The sequence below is a fragment of the Chaetodon trifascialis genome, chromosome 15 (genome assembly GCF_039877785.1).
Source record: "Chaetodon trifascialis isolate fChaTrf1 chromosome 15, fChaTrf1.hap1, whole genome shotgun sequence".
Lineage (NCBI taxonomy): Eukaryota > Metazoa > Chordata > Actinopteri > Chaetodontiformes > Chaetodontidae > Chaetodon > Chaetodon trifascialis.
Genome location: NC_092070.1, coordinates 25324708 through 25341866, shown reverse-complemented (window position 1 = coordinate 25341866; position 17159 = coordinate 25324708). Strand labels below are relative to the sequence as shown.

Here is a 17159-nt window from a genome sequence, read left to right as displayed (position 1 = left end):
TTGTCATGAGTACTTGAAGTAGTACATGCTGTGTGCCGGCAGTCATTATTCAGGTATTTGACAGTTGCAGTTGTAGGTGGTGTTTGGCCTCCAGCGGCCACAAGAGGCAGCAACAAGCTCACCCTGCAAGACAAACCATGGCACCACAGAAAGGTGAGATTCAGAAGCTTCTTTCCAAACAGGAGGGTCTGCTCTGCTCTGGTCTCCTCTGGTCTGGTCTGCTCTGGTCTGGTCTGGTTTTGGTCTGGTCTGCTCTGGTCTGGTCTGGTCTGGTCTGGTCTGGTCTGGTCTGGTCTGCTCTGGTCTGGTTTTGGTCTGGTCTGGTCTGGTCTGCTCTGGTCTGGTTTTGGTCTGGTCTGGTCTGGTCTGGTCTGGTCTGGTCTGGTCTGGTCTGGTCTGCTCTGGTCTGGTTTTGGTCTGGTCTGGTCTGGTCTGGTCTGGTCTGGTCTGGTCTGGTCTGCTCTGGTCTGGTCTGCTCTGGTCTGGTCTGCTCTGGTCTGGTCTGCTCTGGTCTGCTCTGGTCTGGTCTGGTTTTGGTCTGGTCTGCTCTGGTCTCCTCTGCTCTGGTCTGCTCTGGTCTGGTTTTGGTCTGGTCTGGTCTGCTCTGGTCTGGTTTTGGTCTGGTCTCCTCTGGTCTGGTCTGGTCTGCTCTGGTCTGGTCTGGTCTGCTCTGGTCTGGTCTGCTCTGGTCTGCTCTGGTCTGGTTTTGGTCTGGTCTGCTCTGGTCTGCTCTGCTCTGGTTCAGCTGGATGAGGACTGACTGGCTGGTTCGGGAAGCAGATCTGGTTAACTATCCCACCTCTGATGAATGGAAGCACCTCCCTTATCGTTTTAATGGGAGGCTTTCAGGAGCGTGTCGAGCCAATCGCCAAACGACGACAAATGAAAGGATTGGCTGCAGAAATGCAGCCGGAGCAGTGAAGCAGGATCCTCCAGGACCATGTCGGCATTGGTCAGTGTTCATCCTTTGCTCTTTGTGCTGCAGGTGAATATTCAGTGTTCTTAGAAAAGGTGAGTGTGAGACAGAGAGTGTTTTGGAGGCTGCTGTGCAACATATGAAGCAGTGTTTCAGGGAATGACTGAGCTGCTCGTCAGAGCTGAGACGCTTCAGCCTTCTGCACAGATTAACATGAGATTTGTTCAGTAAGTTTGGGTGAAGCGCAGGAGGAGGAGGTGGTGTAAATCCTGTGACGGTGAACTGTGGCGGGTGGAGGACGCCGTCAGCAGACGGTGCTTCCTCTGCTGGTGCTGGTCTGGTGTCTGGAGGCAGTCGGACCCGCTGAGTCTCAGAGCAGGTGCTAAGTGCTGGGAGCTGAGATGGCTCAGCAGCGGAGGCAGTGAAGAGGAGGTGATGAAGAGTACGCTGCTGAGCCTCCTGGATGATGATGGATGCCTGCACACACTCAGGTGACGGATGCTCTGAGCGTCCTGCACGCTGACGACGCTGCAGCTCCATTTCTCTTCAGCCTCGGTCGTTCCTGACACTTAAATTGGGCTCCGGTGAGACAGTTAGCTCTGAATCATCCTCCAAACAAGCACGGACGTCTCCGTCACGGCGCCCCAAAGACACTTTATACGACCTAGCGTCTTCAGATAAAGCTGGATCGGTCTCAGGTGGGCGGCCTGACAGGCGCGAGGGAACAATCCCTTCTTAAAACGTCAGAGGATCACTACGACTCCCAGAATGCATTTCAGGGAGAAGCTGATGTTACATGTGTAGCTTCCAGTGCTGGACGGAGTACTCAGTTAAAGTATTAATACCACACTGAAAATACTCCAAATGGGTTTTGTTTCTCCTGGATCAGAACCAACACGTTCAGGTTCACTTCAGCGCTCTGTGGGAACGCCAGCCGAGGCACGTGGGAGTCACAGCCGCCTGTTAGCCGCCAAGCTGATGGAGGAAGAACACGACTTCTCTGGACCAACGTTCGGCCGCCATGACACGACCCTGAGATAAAGTACAAACAGCTGCCCAACACACAGCTGGACGGCAGAAGAGTCTCGATGAAAAGTCTGCAAACTGCAGAAGGTCGAAATCCTTCACTTTGGTTTTCAGGAGTTTTAACTTTTGGAGAAAATGATCTTTTTTATGATTATAGCACTTAAAATGAGACACTCAGTGTCCTGTTGTTCATGTTACCACCAAATCGTGCACATAACGGCTCAGAGGACAAACATGGTTCGTCTTGTCTTGTGCTGATCCTCGTTGGCGCTGAGCCTGTGCGACGTGCAGCATCTTATTCTTCAGCGCATGTTTGTTTCTCCTGCTTTGGTCAAATTTAAAGCTGCAGCAGAGAAAGATATTTTAGGAAAAACAACAGATGCAGCCGACTCTGATCCTGGAAAGGAGACGCTTCATTTGAATCACTCTGAGGCCGAGAAGCACTCTGGCTGAATGGGAGCAGATCCCAGAGAGCAAAATCTGGTGGACAGCCTGAAACCAGAGGACGCTGTTAGCGACGCAGCAATAACAGCGGTGTGGAGCGTCTTTACCTTGGCCCGGAGGACAGTGCAGTGCAGCTCGCTGGAGCTCTGCTCGTATCTCAGCTCGAACTCCAGAGTTCCCAGAGCAGCTGAGGAAATAACAGGAAGGCAGAGAGAGGCAATTATCAGAACTCATAAAACGACCATCTACAGGCGGCATCAGTGGACAGGAGAAGTGACACTGTTGAAAATCTGTCAGAAGAAAGAGAAAGCATGCAAGAGAACAGAGAAATGTCTCGGGGACACCACGCGCTCAGGAGATGGAAATCCAATTTAGTGGAGCAGCACCTGTCACATGGATGTGAACACATCACATCACATGTCAACACGGAAAAGCCTCCTCAAACACGAGCAGCACATTCGTCAGGGCTCGTTACAGCAAGCATGCATCCTGTGTAAAGACACACACACACACACACACACACACACACACACACACACACACACACACACACACACACACATCCTGGTGGTCTTCCAGTGCAGTTATATAAGATGATCCATGCAGCATATGATTCACAGGGATTAGAACGGATGTATTTTGGGCATCAGCACACATCGTGCCGCTCTCTCGTGCTGCAGCGCATTGAACATGTTGAACCTTTACGCTGAACCATGAGTGACAGTTCGATTGACCAACCTGCACCCACAACACAGAGCAGGAGTCCCGCCCACATCAGCGTCTCAACCAGGACGACCGGAGGAGACTGTTACCATTTCCTGTTGGTCAACCAATCGACTTCAAACGACCACGTAAAGCATGAGGCTCAAAGAATGACCACGAAGAGACAAAACAACTACAGGGAGACGAACTACAGAGAGACGAACTACAGAGAGACGAACTACAGTGAGACAAACTACAAAGAGACGGACTACAGAGAGACGAACTACAGAGAGACAAACTACAGTGAGACAAACTACAAAGAGACGGACTACAAAGAGACGAACTACAGAGACAAACTACAAAGAGACGAACTACAGAGAGACAAACTACAGAGAGACAAACTACAGAGAGACAGACTACAGAGAGACAAACTACAGAGAGACGAACTACAGAGAGACGAACTACAAAGAGACAAACTACAAAGAGACAAACTACAGAGAGACGAACTACAGAGAGACAAACTACAAAGAGACAAACTACAAAGAGACAAACTACAAAGAGACAAACTACAGAGAGACGGACTACAGAGAGACAAACTACAGAGAGACAAACTACAGAGAGACAGACTACAGAGAGACAAACTACAGAGAGACGAACTACAGAGAGACGAACTACAAAGAGACAAACTACAAAGAGACAAACTACAGAGAGACGAACTACAGAGAGACAAACTACAAAGAGACAAACTACAAAGAGACAAACTACAAAGAGACAAACTACAGAGAGACGAACTACAGAGAGACAAACTACAGAGAGACAAACTACAGAGAGACAGACTACAGAGAGACAAACTACAGAGAGACGAACTACAGAGAGACAAACTACAAAGAGACAAACTACAAAGAGACGCACACAGAGAGACGCATGATGACCAGAAGATGCAAAACAAGAGACAGAGACACAAAGTGACTCTGAGGAGACATAAAGGACATGACACACATGTGGCTCGCGGTGGTTCTGTGTCTCTTTCAGCCTGAGGGTTTATTTTGGGGGTGGGGGGGCTCCTATAGTCCTTGTCTGTCACCCATGGTCACACCAGCTGTCTGTCCTCAGCGTGATTTCATATCGAGGATGACGGCCCTGCTGTACTTTTACTGCATAAAGCTGACTGTACTGCTGTACTTTTACTGCGTGAAGCTGACGGCCCTGCTGTACTTTTACTGCGTGAAGCTGACGGCCCTGCTGTACTTTTACTGCGTGAAGCTGACGGCCCTGCTGTACTTTTACTGCATAAAGCTGACTGTACTGCTGTACTTTTACTGCGTGAAGCTGACGGCCCTGCTGTACTTTTACTGCATGAAGCTGCGTCTCGGATCCCTCGCGGCTGACTTTGGGCTCTGCAGTGCTGATCAGAGCTGCTTTGTTCTGCTCCAGCTGTGATCTTTGTGTTCGTCTCTTCTGTTGTGATCAACCATCACTGAACAGTGTTCTCTTTTTTTTGGCCAGTCCTCCATTGATGCAGAAACATCGCAGTAACTGCTGTGACTTTTTCCTTGGTGATACTTTTCATCGTCAGGTCAACATACATACCTGCAGAAGCGCTGACGCTCCTTCAGCCTCAGCTGGATCAGAAATCTCTCACGAGCTCACGGACGATCGGCGTTTTTGGCCCGTGGAGTCGCCCCCTGCTGGATGTGTCATGGTGACATGAAATGAGCGGAGAGGGCTTCTGGTTGGTTAAATCTGAGGTTTTTACAGAAGGAGGTTGGGATAAAATACTGTCTGAGCTCATCTGTTATGAGCTCATCGTTCCAGACAGCACGCTGACGGCGAGATGCAGGACGTGGTCTGTAACAGACCAGCGTCCACCACAGCTGCCTCCGAAGCCTTTGAAGTCCTGGTCTCAGTCACTTTTATGTCTTTTCCCAGAGGTTCACATTAATTCATGGTCACGATGAGCAAGCTCAGTGAAACATGAGAGGAATCCAATCTGCTGCAGCGTCGACTGTTAGCTGATGATATTTCACCAATTAAAAAAAACAGCATAAACTGTTAAAATTTAGCTCGCTGAAAACTTTCCACAGCAACAGCGTCCTTTCCTGCTCCCCCTCCCAAAGACCAGACTAAGTTTGTTTGGAGGAGGAGGAAGAGGAGGAGGAGGAGGAGGAGCAGAGCAGCAGCAGTCTGAGGAGGAAATGACCACAGACCAGGTGAGGTTAAGGTCACGGCCACCTTCACAGGTGACAGAGATCAGTGTGAACAGGTCTGACCTTCCTGATGTCGGAGCGTCAGATGAACACAGCGCAGACCTGAGCAGACGCTCTCAGAGCTCTTTCCTCACACCTTTCATGCAGCTTGTTTTAAGGTGAGTGTTCACGGTGCTGCGTCCACCCACCTGCAGCGACCTACAGCAGCCCGGCTGTAAACACACAAACAAACGGCGCCATCCTAAAGACGCCGCAGCACGGTAACGATCGTCTGGATGAAATCGCTGCAGGGAAAAAACTGTTCTTTGTTACTGAAAGTGTCCTTTATGTTTGATCAAAGCCTGAAGTTTGAGTTCAGAGACAGACTGTGTTGTCGGCTCTTCCCTCAGGCTTTCCTGCTCTGATGACTCTGATTATTAAAAGAAATCATCACCCAGTGACTGCAAAACAAATCTGATTATTAATGCATGTTAATGAGGAAATAAAGATGGTGAAAAGCCCCAGTTAGCGTTTGGAGCGGAGTGAGTTTTAGCTTCGCTCCGCTGCCTCGTCAAACACTTTAAACGTCCACCCGAGGTGCTGGACAACTCCCGCTACAACACACGTGTTTCAAGAGCTGTGTGCTGCATTATTAATGCTACTTTGAGGTTGAGACATGAATTATTTATGGACAGGACTGGACGCATAAATTGGACTCTTGTGTTTTGGTTTATTGATCACCATGGAGCATCTTTCCGTCCCTCAGACCAGAGCAGGGTTGATGTCATGGCTAGACTGTCGTTCACCATCTTTGTTTAGCACGTTAGCATGCTAACATTAGCTAATTAACATGAAGCACAAAGTCCAGCTGAGGCTGATGGGAAAGTCATTAGTCCTGCAAAGTGTTGGACACATTCAAATGTTGACCTGGAGATGACGCTGATGAACAAATGAGTGAACATGAACGTCTGAACCACATTTATCACAATCATCCAACAGACGCTGAGATGTCTCAGTGTGGAACAAAGCGATGGACGCTGCTAACGAGGCTAAAAACACCAGAATCAGCCTTTAAAATTTAAATGTCCTGGAGATCTTCACGGTCTCCAGAGGACGGAGACTCCCTGACTTTGTCCACGTCGCACCTCCACAGCTCCAGCATGTAGTTAGCCGTGCATTAGCTTACGGCAGCTACGTGTTTATTTCACGTTTTGTTGAACAGAATTATTTTTCCTGCAGAAGGTTTCATCTGGTTTGCTGCTCATGGTTCAGATAAAAGAGACGGACAGCTGGCAGGAGACGACACATCTCAGGTCCGTGGACTCTGTGGACTCTAGCTAGCTGAAAGCTACCGCTAACATAAGACACAGTGGTACATCAGGTCAGATCTCAGAGGAACTTCAACGCTGTGATGGCAGCTTCTGATTGGTCCGCTAGACCTGAAATCCAACGTGACACATCATGCTGAGTCATGCAAACAGATGCTACAGCGACAGTCTGACGGGCCGTTCAGACATCGTCTAAAACCAAAACATTCGCACATTCGTTCAGTCGCACCAAGATTTTTCAAATGCACGAAACTGGTCACGTGACAAGAATCAGCCAATCACCGTTTTCACTGCAGGACATCACAACATGAGATTGACGGCTGAAGACGGAGGAGCGGCTGGAGACACGGTGAAAGACAGTAACACACACACAGACACATGCCAACAGCGAGGCTCACTGCAGTCGTCACTGTCGGAGCTGTTGATCTCCACCGACGTGTCCACGCTGCTGGGCAGGGACAGCGAGCCGCCCCCGCCCGGCCTGCCGCGGGCCAGCACGGGAGACAGGAGGTGAGCCCCGCCCATCCCGGAGGCCACCGAGCCGGGGCTGAGGGCCAGCGGGGAGGAGGCGGGGTTGGGGGACACGGGGCCGGGGGAGGTGGGGGACAGGCGGGGGAAGTAGGCGGAGATCTGTCGGATGGGTCTGATGGGGCCGGGACAGACGTCAATGGCCATGTGTTCCTGGATGGAGATGCTGAGCTTCTTTCCTCTCCGCACCGTCATAGAGTCTGTAAGGACAAAGACGGAGGTCAAGAGCCGGAGCTTTCCACCACATCACATGAGCTTCATCAGCCAAACACCGACAGGCTGCGAGCGGCGGCACGTCAGCGGGAACCTTAACGTTCATCGGCCATGTGAACAGCTTCATGTGGATTTTTTACAGAATATTTCGTGGAGGTGATCATCAGTTAAAAACCAGCCACAGTGAGAAGAGCAGCAACACGACATCTTCAGCACATTCAGCCTCACAAAACACATTTCTCCCCCCGACGATGATCTGAGCTGAAGGGCCAATCAGGTCCGAGAGATGCTGACACAGACCTGAGACCTGCCGCGCCGCAGCAAGACCAGTCAGTTAGACTCAGATCACTGACTCACGATCAGTGACCGACAAGTACTCAGATCCTCTACTGCAGTAACACCACACTGTACAAATACTCTGTTACAAGTAAAAGTATATCAAAGAAAATGTACCTCAAGCATTAAAAGTCAGTTAGTTAGCAGTTAGCAGTTAGCAGTTAGCGTTCACTGCTGGTTTGAATCTGAACATTTAATTCAATATTCCTTTATTAGTCCCACAAGGGGAAGTTCCAGTTTACAGCAGCACCAATAAAGCAGACAGAGTAAAAACAATAAGTAAATACAAAAGAGTGGAATAAAAAAATAAACATCATCTTAAGAAATTATAAATAGTATTTGCAGACTGTTATGTAGGGTTGGATTGCACAGATTTGAGATTTGATGACAGCGAGAGAAAAATACAGAACGTCACAGCGACTTGAGGCCAAACGCTCAGTAGACACATCTCGCCGTCACGTCTCAGCTCACGCCGTCACGTCTCAGCTCACGCCGTCACGTCTCGCCTCACGCCGTCACGTCTCGCCTCACGCCGTCACGTCTCGCCTCACGCCGTCACGTCTCGCCTCACGCCGTCACGTCTCGCCTCACGCCGTCACGTCTGTGTGACTCTGAAAATTGAACATTTCCGATCTTTGTCTCATGATGGGACACTGTGCTGCTCTGGGTCGAGTGTTTGATCGGTGAAACACATCCACGCTTGTTTGGTCCGACACTATTGACCATCAACAGCAGCGTGCAGGCTGCAGGTACCTGACGGCAGGTGTTTAATGAGCTCCGTGTGTGTGTGAGGGCCTCGCACCTGAGAAGAGGAAGGACGTGTGTGGAAAGGTACGCAGGCATCGTTTGGACTTTGAGAAAGCAGAAGAGAAATGTGTGTGAAGAAAAACACGTCGTTTTAACAAAGCCAGAGCTGTGAGGGAGGAGGCGTCGCAGAGGAGCCACTCGAGCGCAGAGCGGCTCGCCAATGAGGCGTCCATAAGTCCTCCACCCTCCGCCGCTTCACGAGCAGCAGGACGGAGACAGACAGCTTCACTGGCCTCCAGCCACAACATTAAACCTGCCGGAGGACAAGACGTCGACCTGCTGCCTACAGAGGAGGGCTTCTCTTTAATCAGACAGCGATGTGAAGCTCAGTGATGAGTCTCTCATCTCACCTGCCAGGTGTCGACCTGCAGGTTCACGTGGATTTTGATTGGCTGTCAGTGTCAGCGTTGTCCACTGTCGCTGCTCGTGGCGTGACTCCACCGTCCACCCATCGAGTTCTTCACCCCGAGAGTCCTCGGACACGTCTCTGTGACTCTGTGTCTTTTTGTTTGTCCTCCTCGCGGCTGCAAACCAAACAGGAAGCAGAGTGTTTTTCCCGCCTGATTTTTCCCGCCAGTTTTTGCTGATTTGGTCACTTTTCCTTGATGTTTGTGTGTCTCTCATTGGTCAGTAGGCTTCGTAGGTCGTTCTTTTTCCAGCTTTTTATTTGTGTTCATTGCTTCTGTACGATCAGGACTCTGCAAAGGTGTTTTATTTTGGAAATTTACTGGATTCTCTACATTGTTCCTGTGTCTCACTTCCTGTCTGTGCAGATGACGTGCTGGCCGCCATAAATACACACAGCGCGTATTCTCTCACCTGTTTGTGTCTTGGACAGTGTCTGTTTGGAACTGTTTCCTGTCTCGACAGGACCTGAAGACAAACCGCAGCAACGCAGCAGCTTCCAACAAACTCTTCAGACAGAAGACCGGTGGACGTCTGACCTGAGGACGACGGAGCGCTCAGCAGCCACCGAACCCCAGCAGCCTCGTTCAAACGAACTCTTTTACAATGAATTTATCTTTTGAGAGTCGGTGCTTTCTTCTACTAATTCACAATCTAACACCGACGTGGAAAAATGGAGCCGGCACAGACGAGCTTTTCCTTCAGAGGCTGCCGGCAGCTGAACAAACGCGTTACAGTCGAGAGTCCGAGGACGACCGCTCACATCTCGACAGCGAGACGCTTCAGGCTCCGCCGGTGACATTTCAGAGTAAATTTACTGTTCAAACCTCGTCAGACAGGATGTTCCAGACGAGAGCGGCGTCCACGAGAGTTTACGACCTGCTGCAGGGACAAACAGGAAAACCACTGAACCAGAACAGAAGTCAAGTGTTTGAAGGGAAGAGTCAACGTCCAGCTGATGCAGGTGTGTCTTCAAGGGACGGACAGGAAGAGTTCATCTTTCATTTATCACAGGCAGAGTAAAGCATCAGGAGGACGACTGAACGGACGAGTTCAGTCTGAGACATTTAGACCAAGAAATGTCTTCATGTTTCAGATGTCATGTTTTCCACGCAGTCGGTGTTTAACGGAGCTGCAGCTGTGACTCCTCACGCTCATGAACGCCGGATCGCACGTCATCAAGATCCTACAGACGCTGACAGAGACGCTCCGACGTCCACTCGTCCACCTCGAGGATGAACTGGGACTCTCACCAGTTTTTAAATGTTAGCATAAAAACATTTGGATGGAAACGCAGATTCAGGGAAAAAAAAGTTTTCACTCACTGAAACATCAAAAATCAATAAACGCTGATCAAACATGGTGAAAACAGGCATCAGTGGAGACGACGAGCCTGAAACCTTCCTCAAGTTCAGACTAACAGAAGCTCCACGTTGGCGGTCAGAGCGTCGTCACGCTGAGAGTCCACAGATGCATCAGGCCGAAGGTGTTTTACCTGAGAGACGAGCACCTGGAGGTCTTCACCTTGTCTGAGCGTCTCTCCTCAACATGTCAGATAAATGTAATGAGGTAAAAAGTATATTTCCCTCTGAGACAAGGTGGATGAGCGTCCTCGTTAGGCCAAACAGCTGGTGTCTTCATGTCCCCTGGCAGTGAGGACATTTAAAGAGTGGGAGACAGCGTGTGGATCCACACTGTCTTCAGAGTCCACAGAGCGAGGGGGCCGATGGACGAGCGGAGAGCAGCTCAAACCTTCAGAATGAATCCTTCATCTGACGCTCGCGTCGTTTCCGGCCGTGACGCGTTCGTGTTCCCGTTTGGAGGATTCGTGCTTCAGCCTTGTTGATGCGAGCTGTCTGACTCTGCATCAGTCTGTTAAGCAGGAGTGAGCTGGATTCTCCCTCAGAGGCTTTAATCTGCTGAAGACGAGCCGAATCACGCATCCTGTGAGCTCCGACAGAAAATTAGCCAAATAAATTCTGAGGCGCTAACCATCAACGCGGACACACTGCTGTTTGAGGGCTGCAGGTATGTGGCTGCACCTGTGGAGGGTTTTCACAGCGACTTCGAGGTCAGCAGGAGGAACAGGAAAGTCAGTTTGCACATATTTCATTGGCTGGTGAAGAACATCACATGAACTCGGAGGTCAGGATGATGAAATGCGTCAGCTCATTTTTACGTATGTTAATGAAAACGAAGCTCAGACTGAAACTCTCTTTAGCCTCTCGGCTAACGTAGCCTGCATTGTTCATATTTGTTCGTAAAACAGTACGTTTCATTGAGAACGTGACAAAAGCAAAGGCTTTCAGGACTAACTGGTGTGTTTGAGGAGAGTAACACGACCTCGGAGAACGAGCTGGGCTCAAGTTATCAGAAACTAAACCAGGACCAGGATAGAGCTGCTAACGTTAACGTTAGCTTCAGCTCCATTAGCATCCAGGGCTGCCGCCCACACAGTGAACGAGCTCGTTGCGAGCGGAGATTCTTTCTTGACTTTACCTGTAATCGAGAAAATAATGTAATATGGAATGTGCCTTGCACACAGGTAGTATGCTAGGTAGCCGCACATGCTAACATTAGCATCTTTCATTAGCTTAGCTGCTGAGCTGTAAATGCATTACACAAACAGTGTTGAGCAAACAGTCAATTCTGATTTTACGTTATTAAAAGTAATTATAACAGTAATTACATATAAGACAATAAAGTTAGAAGATGCAAAGTTATCTTTAAAAAAGTTTAATAATCATATACTATTCACGATGTAGAAGCCGTATTATGTCATAATTTACTTATAAGATCACAATTGATAGAAATAGATTAAAAAGTCCAGATGATAAATATTAATTACTGAGTAGTTTTGCTCTAATTATCACACCTGAAACGTTTGTTTGTCGTCGCTCACTTTGAGTTGAATTGTATTTATGCGTCTGGTGCAGTTGTGATGAATGACTGGTCTGAATGGTGACTTCCTGCCGTGCAGGTGCGACGTTAGCTTCCTGTTGGCGTCGTGGCTGCCGGCTGCACTTTGAGTATTTGCTCTGTGGGAGTTTGGGCTGGCTGCCGCTGCACCGCCGAGCCGCCGCCGTCATGTTTAATTCAGGGAAGCAGCGTTTATCTCCGGAAACATTCTCCCACTTAAAAGAGAAATCTGCTGCTCGCCCAGTGACTGATATCCAGTCGCAGTGGGATTACTGGTGAGACGGAGCGACGGGGAGTTAAGCTGAGGAAGAGTATGCTAATGACAGCACATGAAAAGATGCTGCCTCTGCATCCTGGCCTCCCTCCTCTTCCTCCTCTTCCTCCTCTTCCTCCTCTTCCTCGCCTGCCAGTCACCCGTCCAGACTCGGTTCTGGTGCTGGTGGCCCTTCCTCTCGCTGTCGCTCGTCTTTGTCTTCATGTTGTTCTCAGTGAGGAGACGTGACAGCACCTCAGCCAAGTAACTGAGTACGTGTATTCACTGTACTGCACTAAAGTACACATCGGAGGTACTTGAACTTGAGTCGTTGTCACTTTCACTTCTCCTCCACCACCTCAGAGGGAAACTTTTCTCCATCACACTGATCTGACGGCTTCACAGATGAAGGTTTTCACACAGAAAACGTGAAGAGTTCCTGAAATCTGACGCTTCGTTACAAAGTCAAGAGTTCGTACGAGTGACAGGGTTAGAGTTGACGGTTTGATCGCAGTCGGTCGTTTTTACGTGATGTACCCTGAACGCTCCACTCTGCTCCTGTTAGCCGTCTGTGCTTTTGTTGCTTCGACTCGAACAGGTTTGATTAACTCGCAGAGGGACGTTCAGTGTTCTGTCAACTCTTTGGTTCGGTTTCATTCCACTTCCTGTCCTGCAGAGGTGGACTCTGTTCGCGACAGGTGAGTCCAGAGGAGACAGGTAAGTCTGCTTTCCCTTTAATCCACCAGATAAACAGCTGTGAACGTTGGTAGAAAGTAGATTTTGGATGATTTGCTTCTTGAAGAGGCTCCGTCTGCAGCCCTTTCTGCCTCCGCTGGTTCTTTTACATCCTTTTGTGTCTGTTTTCAAGTTTGATCATAATGAACGGGACTCGTCTGGATTTCAATTCATTTTATTTTAATTCAGACACTAACCGAATTGGTCAGTAGCCAGCGGCCCTGAAGCGTTTCTGTTTATTGCCAACCTTGAGCAAATGGATAACTGCATTAAGGACGAGCCGTTCATTACAGCAGACGACTTCAGGACAGCGAACAGTTAGCGAACGAAGCGCTGAAGGCTCCAGCTGTCAGGTGAAGTGAGAGTTATTGATCTGCTGTGCAGTGCAGCTCTGAGCCAAGAATCTCCGACTGACCGACATGACGCTTCACTTCTTTCTATCGAGCACATGCGCTGCAGGGGGAGGAAAAACCTCCAGACACCGAAACACAACACGAGGCGTTTACTGACAGCGACCGACAGCTGCATGCTAATCAATCCTGCAGCAGCACCGACGCAGGCCTGAGGTGAAGAAGTGTCAAAGGCCGTTTCTGAGGATGGACGAGGACTCTGAGGACTGAGGACGTTCAGAGGTCAATAATCAACCACAGAGACATGAGACTGACGTCTGAATAACGAGCCGTCGCCTCTGATGGTCACTGAACCAGACGCCTTTAAACACGTGCAATCTCAAGTTTTCTTCTCACTACTTCAACTTGAGTATTTTGTTTGAACTGCACTGATGTACTTTCTTCTTTACTTGTAATTGAGTATTTTTACTGCATGGAATCAGTACTTTTACTTGAGTAAAGTATCTGAATATTCCAACTACTTACTAACAAATTTGAAGCAAAATTTTGCAAAGAAAATGTGAAGGAGAGTTTTCATGAAGTGGTTTGGAGCGAGTGAACTGGGCCTCACAAAGCGCAGTGTTGTCAGACGGTAAGAGCTTCGTTATGTCTGGCTACAAAAAAGAGAGAGGAAGAAGAAGAAGAACGTTGGACACTGAAAAAGGAGACGTCTTGTTCATGCTGTCCAGAGATGAAGATCATGAAGATGAAAACATTCATCTCTGTTTGATCTCTGTTATGTTTTCAGATTATTTGTTGTTTTGTGGGTTCAGACAATAATCCTCAAATTAAAAAGGACGTGATTGTAATCAGATCTTCTTAAAAGTGCTCATCATGCCAAACGGCTCCTTCAGAGTCTTATTTTGTACATTATATCTTTGGATTACTATCAACGATAACATGTGAGCAGTATTTTAATCACGTTACTGGTGGCGGAGGAGCAGCACAGGCAGCTTAAATCTGATCATAAAAGATCAGATTTCATCACATTTCTGTGCAAAAATTACGACATTTCAACTCAATGAGACAGGAAACAGAGAAATGTCTGATGAATATTAAAGGAGAAGGTTTTCTTTTGGCTTATTTGACACTTTTTCATGTGTTTTGAGTGAAAATTGAAATTGTAAAATGGATTCTTAAATAGAGCTTCCAGACTGTAGTAAATGTACCCCATTTACCTCAGAAATGTAGTACAAGTACGAGTATGAGTACAAACTGCAGTAAATATTGACTTTTCTTCACTGATATTCACACACAGGCGAAGAGAAAGAGTGGAGAGGAAGAGGAAGAAGAAGAAGAAGGAGGCAGAGAGAAACATGCAGAAGCGAAGAGAAGCAGGAACGAGAGCAGCTTCGACCCAAACGTCCGATTCTTCTTACCTTTGATTGTGCGAGTGAGCAGATTCCTTCACAAACAGGTGGATGTCTGCACGAGGGTCCGCACTAACAGGTGGTGAGGGAGGCGGCGAGTGGTGGAGAGAGGAAGAGGGGAGGAGGAGGAGGAGGAGGAGGAGAGAGAGAGAGAGAGAGAGAGAGAGAGAGAGAGAGAGAGAGAGGGAGATTTGGACTTTTAACCCTTCGTCTTCCTCGCCTCTGCCTGGCGTTTCCTGGGATTTCTGTGTGTTTAATATCCCTCAGCCGGGCCTCACATTCATCTGGACTGTCAGCAGCGATGCAGCTCTGCTTTCATCACGCTGCTCGTGGATTGGATTAACTCTCTGATCTGGGTGCAGTTTGCAGGAGGAGGCTGGAGGAGAACAATGTGCCAACAGCAGCATCTGCCTTTCTCCTCCTCGCTGTGTAATTTGTGCTTAATGACGCCTAATGATACATGTTCACATGTTCCAGCGCACACAGGCGTCCACGCAAAGCTGGAGTTTCCTCCTCCCTTCCAGGAAAGGGTGCAGATCATCCGGCCCTCCGTCCCCCCGTCCCCCCGCCCCCCCCCTCATTTTTCTCTCCTTCATCAACCTTTGTGCCTCCTCCTCTCCTGCGGTCTGACAGATAGGTGTCCCTGGGGTGAAGAAACCCCTCGTTAAAAAAAAAAATCCTGCTTCCTCCCCCTCCTCCTCATCCTCCTCTCTACATCTCATCCACCCACACACTCTCTTCATCTCTACCCGCCCATGCATGCCAAATGGATGAGGAGATTCTTCATTTTTCCTGCGCACCTCTGCGCTCTCCATCTCTGATCTGGAGGGTAAAGGATTCAGGAGCCTGCAGGAAAAACACTCCTGCTCTGTTTTTGTCTCATAAAACCCAGAAGGGACAGCGTCCGAGCCTCACGGGGCTGCAGAGGGACGGACGCGTCGTGGTCCAAACCAGGGACCGGTTTGTTTGACTGGGCAGGTTTGACGAGGCGTCTTTAATAATGAACACATGAACTTCAGTGCGTTCACACAAGCCCAGCCTCTGACAGTGGGTGGGTGTCAAAGTGATTTCATTTAGGATGATAAAATACATGTGAGGAGGTGTGTGGGACAGACAGCATGTCCACATTTAAATACAGCTAAATCAATGTGTCAGACAACAGATTAGGATGAGATAACAGGGATGATAGATGAACCTGACTCTTAACAAGGAGAAAAGTTCCATGTTTGACTGATGCTCGGTTCTATAGATATATATAGATTCAATTAAATTATGCATTTAGAAAATAATTAAACTACATTTTTCAGTGTCGTTCAGGAAGGAGGAGACTAACGATGTCGTGCACTTCGTCCAATAGTTGTTGTGACGCTGCCTCCTCACAGCCACACCGTTAGCGTAGCTACCAAGGCTAACGACCTAAACGACATTTCAATATTCGATTGTGTTTGTTATTTTCCATCTCTGGAGAAACACACACGTTGGTCTGAAGTGTGTGTGATGGATTCTGGTTTTAACCAGTTTGGCGTCAGACGGTCTGTGGACACGTTGACACATTTGGCTGCTTTGCCACCTTTAAGCATGAGCTGCACAGAAGGAAGAGCATGTTATTCAAAATGTGACTGAGGACAGCTTCACTTCCCTCGGTAACGCAGAACAGCACAGACGCTGGAGAGCAGCGGGGGTGTTAAAGGCAATGCGCTTGCTTTGTAGCCACAGAGGATCGTCGGTTACCTGTGCAGAGATTTCTCATGCAGCTACTTCACAATAAGCACAGATGCCTTTGAGCAGGGCGACGGCGCCTCCTTCAGGCGAGCGCATCACGCTGGCATTTGGTGTGCAGACCTTCAGAAACGTCTCGTGATGTTAGAAAAGCAGCACAAACTCTGTGGTTCACAATAACGTTGGAAAAACTGTAACCCAGCCCAGTGGGTTACAGGATTTCAGGTACAAATTATTTGATTGATATAGATTCTGATTTATTCTAGAAAGGAAGGTGGCTGACTCATGGGACATCCCACTGTCCCGGAGACCAGCAACGTCCACCGAAGACAGTGGACAAGAGGACGCCCTGAATCCATTTCTCAAAGCCCTGTGAGCCAGATGCAGTCGGAGCAGACTGAAAACCAGAGAGAACCAGTGCCGGTCCCGCACTGGCATCATGCCCCTGCAGGTCCTGCCTGCAGAGACCCTCTGAACAGGAAGCTGTTTCATTTCATCCAGATTCAGGCAGTCCCTGACAGCAGTTTTTGGATGCTTTCACAGGCTACCCGGGGTCAGTCCACGACAGAGGCAGGTCAGAAACAGCCCCCTCCCCACAGATCTGCTGCACCTCCCAGAGGTTCCTGTTGTATCGCAGAAGGAGCCTTTGGCATGATGAAAACAAAGCGGTGCTGGATTTTCTTCCAGGTCCTGGAGGTCCAGAAGGTGTTGGACCCCTCATCTGTGCCTGCACTGACAACCTGCTGAGCCGCCCTCCATAACACCTGCCTGGAGTCGGGGACATTGAGGAGGATGTGCAGGACACATGGAGGGACAATGTGGATCCAGCTCCTCGTGCTGCTGAGGTCAAAGCATCACTGTCTGATTTTAACAGCTGAGAGTG

The 17159-nt window shown here is 48.9% G+C and overlaps 1 protein-coding gene across 1 annotated transcript in view; it reads right to left on the bottom strand.

Annotated features, from left to right (window-relative positions):
* The window catches only part of doc2a (double C2-like domains, alpha), a 40007-nt gene extending 25350 nt beyond the window's left edge, over nucleotides 1-14657 (bottom strand). The window contains exons 1-3 of the mRNA XM_070980300.1: nucleotides 14567-14657; nucleotides 7001-7330; nucleotides 2494-2573 (exon numbers count right to left, since the gene is read on the bottom strand). Coding sequence (XP_070836401.1) covers nucleotides 2494-2573; nucleotides 7001-7325 — 405 coding nt within the window. The 5' untranslated portion in view covers nucleotides 7326-7330; nucleotides 14567-14657. The remainder of the gene's footprint in view (nucleotides 1-2493; nucleotides 2574-7000; nucleotides 7331-14566) is intronic.
* Between the last annotated feature and the right edge of the window lie 2502 nt (nucleotides 14658-17159).